The sequence below is a fragment of the Gadus chalcogrammus genome, chromosome 19 (assembly GCF_026213295.1).
Source record: "Gadus chalcogrammus isolate NIFS_2021 chromosome 19, NIFS_Gcha_1.0, whole genome shotgun sequence".
Taxonomy (NCBI): Eukaryota; Metazoa; Chordata; class Actinopteri; order Gadiformes; family Gadidae; genus Gadus; species Gadus chalcogrammus.
In genome coordinates this window covers 13,486,144-13,491,460 of record NC_079430.1, presented here as the reverse complement: position 1 = coordinate 13,491,460, position 5,317 = coordinate 13,486,144, and the positions used below count along the sequence as shown (strand labels likewise).

The following is a 5,317-nucleotide window of genomic DNA, read 5'->3' as shown; positions in this document are numbered from 1 at the left end:
CCCACACACACACACATAGACACACACGCACGCACGCACACTCGCAAGCACGCACAGGAAGCAGGTGTGGGTCAGCGAGTGCTTCTGAAGGGGGCGGGACATGCCTTTGATTGACAGGAGCGTCATGCCAGAGACTGGGGCTCCTGCGGGTCATGATGAGGCAGCAGGCCCCTCCACCGGGTAATCAGACCCTCTCATTAATAATTAACGAAAGCCTTCAAGGAACACGGACAACAGACAAACTGCGGAGGCGCTTGAATCGTTCCTGTGGGATTACACCGCTACACAGTGCCTTGCTCAGGGCTCGACCCGCTATGTCAGAAAGAGATCATTTTAATGAATTTCATAAATTAATTAATTTAGGTTAATTTAAAGGATAAGGGATAAAATAACATGCTGGATTTACTGAAGCAAAGAAAACTATATGGCATAACTGGTTTGAACCTGAAGCATAAATGAATTCATTCTGGAGGGATTACATAGTAATATTATTGGATGAATCTAACTACAAAGCACGTTCGTTTTTTTTGCCTTTGACTGTCTGGTATTTTTACTGTATTCATTGATATCCGCTGTCTCTCCCCTCTTTGATGACACAAACAAAGACGACCATCGTCTGTGAGCTCTGAGGTAAAAGGGTTTCAGACAAAACACAGCAAACAGGTTGAACATCAAGAGAAGATACATGTGGACCGTCTAAATAAAGGAAAGCATTTCTCCATTCAAACACAACAAAGTCTGTGTGTGTGTGTGTGTGTCCTCTGCGTTACATGGATGTGTGTGTGCGGTGTGCCTGTGTGCAAGTCCTTGCCTTGCATGAATGTGAGTGTCTGTGTGTGCGTGTATGTGTATGTGTATGTATATGTAAATGTAAATGTGTATGTGTGTGTCCTGTGCACCATCTGAGTTATGTCATGTGTGAAGGCATCATCACACAGACCTGAATGATCGGCCCTGAATGAACAGCTGTGGCCCTAAGCAGCTATGATATAAGAAACACTCAGAAACACACAATACATCTCGATTTTGAAGCTGCATTATGTAACTGCTTCGGGGAGAGGTCACATGTCACTCAGCATCGGAGAGCGTTCCGTCCGACTCATGGCTGCACACGCTCAGTTCGCTCGTAGGCTGCTGGGTCGCTGGTACGTTCTACTGGAAAGCAGAGTAAAACTAGCTAACCAAGCTCATAACTAAACTAATACGTCTGAATGACGCATCATTGGTCTACAAACCTTTATGTAGTCACAAATCGTTTGCCTCATTGCATAGTTGCTTGAGTCATATTTTGGCGAAATTGTGATACCTAACCTAACTCGACTCTCCTAAAGCTGCTGATTTACTGTGCCTAGTTGGCCATATCCGGAGCCAAACAGAATGTTTTTTAAATTCCATAATCCCCATCTGCTTAAGTCAACTATTAGACTTTGGCATTATTGACACTAAATCCATGATGAACCTTAAAATAGGACTGAGGCAATCATGCCAAGAGGCTAACGGAAAGTTTCACTGTATTGTTACGGATGGTTTAACTGAAGACGGCCTCTTACAGCTAAGCTAGGTTTAGATCCCGACTGGTAAACGCTGGAGGTGGACAGTGGAACGACACAGACCCTCATTGTCTTCCCCTCAGGAGCTGTCATCACCAAGGAGACGTGTCGGGGGCGCCCCGCCCGCTATAAAGGATCTCCAAGCCACCAAGGGAAGATGAAAGCGTCTCTAACCAATAGCATTAGGCTAACAGGCTGGGACAGGCTCTGTGTGGCTAGCAACCTGCTAGCTTATTATTGAAAACAAACACAGCGAGGGCGCTAATGTGAGTGGGGGAGAGAGAGAGAGAGAGAGAGAGAGAGAGAGAGAGAGAGAGAGAGAGAGAGAGAGAGAGAGAGAGAGAGAGAGAGAGAGAGAGAGAGAGAGAGAGAGAGAGAGAGAGAGAGAGATGTCATCCTGAAGCACTTCTGGTGTTTTGACTCTGAAGGTGATGAGCTCACCTGTCTAGCACTGTGTGGTGATCAAGATGTTGCTACAGCGATTAACGTTCCTCAAACCCATCCAGAGAGGGGATGGTTTATGAAGGGGGGGGGGTCGTGACAGCTTTGATAAATGGTAGCGACACGCTGGTGTGACTTGTGTCTTCAGAACCATGATGAGAGGGATTCCAAGAAAAACGAACTATCCCATCAAGCCTGGGGATACAAGGTCTTAGAGACAGGAAGACAGACTGACAGATAGAAAGGCAGGAAGACAGACTTAAAGATAGACTGAAGTCAGACACTAAAAAATGTTGTTTGTGGCGTGTGTGCGTTGGTTTGTGTTTGTGTTGGTTTGTGTGTGCTTTGGTTTGTGTGTACATGTTTGTTTGTGTGTGTGTGTGCGTATTAAAGGGAGGACAAGTGGATAAGATCCACAATGAATCTTATAACAAAGGTTTGAGAAAACAGACATGAGACAGACATGGGTGAGAGAGACCGGGAGAGAGAATATATAGAAAAGGCCAAAAGGGCTGTGTATTGAAAACAGTGTGAAGCCTTTTTTGTGTTTCACTAGGGGTAAAACACTACCAAAACTACACATTTGTCAGTTACAAAACAAAGCTGATTTATGGAGAAAGGTAAATGACTGACAGGGAGAGTGATTGACTGACAGTCCAACCAAATGACAGAAGTAGGGAAGTGGGCGGGGCCCCAATATTATTTGTGCCTCGTGTTTCCAAAACACTCTCAGGGCCGGTCTGTTGTGTAACCAACAGTTTAGTCTGTCTGTCCTTCTGTCTGTCTGTCTGTCTGTCTGTCTGTCTGTCTGTCTGTCTGTCTGTCTGTCTGTCTGTCTGCCTGCCTGCCTGTCTGTCTGTCTGTCTGTCTGTTTGTCTGCGTTTCTGTGCGTTCCCTATACCTGTTCAATCGTGCAGGTGAAAACATACCTTAAAACTTATTTAGGAATATTCTGAAACATGATTTGATAATCATTTTCCGAAGCACTGGTAATGTTCTCTCTGTGCTAAAATGAGAGAGCATGTAGCTCGTGGCTAGTCAGCTATTTGGCCGACTGGTTAACTGAACAGAACTAAGACACAACAGAGAACAACAGCTCTAGGTCAAAGTCTGAGCGAGAGAGCGAGAAATGTGAGAGCAGTCTTTGTCCTATCACTGATCCAGCTCAAATGACATTTCAGCTAGTCTTACACACACACACACACACACACACACACACACACACACACACACACACACACACACACACACACACACACACACACACACACACACACACACACACACACACACACACTTTGTTGGAGCAAGAGTTTATCATACATTGTAATTATTTTGCTATCAGCTTTATATCCAGAGTGAGACAATTTAATTTCCCTTCGGTGTGTGTGTGTGTGTGTGTGTGTGTGTGTGTGTGTGTGTGTGTGTGTGTGTGTGTGTGTGTGTGTGTGTGTGTGTGTGTGTGTGTGTGTGTGTGTGTGTGTGTGCGTGTGTGGTGTAGTACCATGATGCTGCGTGCGCAGGGGCCAATAGAGAAGATCAGAACCGCTGTCTCAACTACAGCACGTCAGGCACATCACGTCAGTCATAAATGAGTTGTAACCGAGATATTAAAAACGAACTCAGTTAATAATTTAGAGTGAACATTAAACCGCTCTATGAGTAGGTAGGCATATCATCACAAAAGCAGCAGCCTCACAATTACTGTTGATATTTAAGGATTATTATGGGAACATGATGACATTCTTGTGTAATAAATCATATGTTGGTCTAAATCACCGCAGAACACGATCATATCTTAACATCAGTAAGGTTGTTGACAGTCGTGGGTTATCTTGGAGGACAACAATACCGGCGGCGGTATAACAAGTGGAAGGGCGGAGAGGAGCGACCAAGGGGAGCATCCTCTGACCTCACCCAGAGCGTAGGGTGCACGGTGCACCTAAATCCTAGGTGCCCCGTTAGGTGCACCTAAGACAAGTGGGCTCCTAACAGGGCTCTTAAGTGGGCTCCTATAAAGGGCCACCTAAGACGGCTACTGTTGCACCTTAGGTCGCTCCCTAGGGGGCTAAGGGGGCTCCGAAGGTGGCTCTTATAGGGGTTCACCTAAGGCGGCTAAGGTGGCACATAAGGGGGGTAAGGGGGCTCTTACCTCAGCGCGACCCGCACGCTGCTATCGTCCTGTCCTCCCGCCATGATGTCGCCTCAGGTGGGGTAACTCTCCCGGTTATAAATAGCCTCGCTTTCACCTCTTCTTGATCGGCTTAGTGCGCGTAGGTCCCGGGAGGAGAGCAGCTCCTCCTCAGCCTCCTCAGCCTCTCAGGAGCCGGGGAACGGAGACCCGAGCCATGCTGCGACCCGAGGCGCTCAGACCGGATCCAGTTCCTCAGGTGGGGATTGCTTCCCTAACAGCTGGCCCCACAGGACTCACACATTTCCACGGGAATATCACCGGTAGCGCAGAAGGGAGTAGTGGTGTTGTACACTTGACCGGATCCTGACGCGCGGCTCCGAAGACAGACGACGTCACCAAGCTCCGCCCCCCCCAAGGAGAACCGACCAATGAGGAGAGGAGCTGAGCAGACCAATCAGTGCTGAAGACCTTCTCGCTCAGTGTTTTTGTAAATGCTGTGTATTTGTTGGGGTCCACCTTGTGGGCCCTGCATTCTTATCTAGACTTCAATACAGACCATCTGCCTAAAAAACAACACATATTCCTGTGACATTTTAGTAGACTCATATTTGAGGGTCCATTGTCTTTGTCTATAAACGTGATGTCTGTTAAAACAAATACGTTTTTAGGTTTGAATGCGATCCACCGCTTTCTTGGCTAGGTGTCGTGAAAAATGTTTTTTTTTATCAAATAATATTAATTTAAATAAAACCTATTTTTAGGTTTCAATATATTTCAAAATTATGTAACAAAGGAGTCTGTTGAGAACATTATGATATGTCGCCACCGTGTGGTCACACTGTCATCACACCCTAGGCCTTTAAATTGAGGGTGGGCGCTTTATTTAGAAACAGTGTCCACCTAGCACCTGTCTGTCTATAGTCTTTCTTACCTAGCCGACTACCTGCTTGCACTCTGCCACTGCCCTCATTGCGCATGACCGGCTAGGCTAGGCAGAGCTATGCTAAATCTAGCGAGCTAATCACTTGTTTAGGGCGCGGCTCTAGAGAGGCGTGGCTCTGGGGGGCCTGAAGGGAGGGATGGGAGACTTCTTGGTCTCGCTGGCTGGTTTCTCACAACATATTTGAACAAATTATTTTATTTATTTCGACAAAGCTTTCTACACATTTCTACAAAGCTGAATGAGCAGCGA

General features: G+C 46.5%; 1 protein-coding gene across 1 annotated transcript in view; it reads right to left on the bottom strand.

The window, feature by feature from the left end:
- Positions 1-4,187, bottom strand: part of LOC130372856 (kinesin-like protein KIF21A) — a 25,434-nt gene extending 21,247 nt beyond the window's left edge. The window contains exon 1 of the mRNA XM_056579017.1: positions 4,144-4,187. Coding sequence (XP_056434992.1) covers positions 4,144-4,187 — 44 coding nt within the window. The remainder of the gene's footprint in view (positions 1-4,143) is intronic.
- Between the last annotated feature and the right edge of the window lie 1,130 nt (positions 4,188-5,317).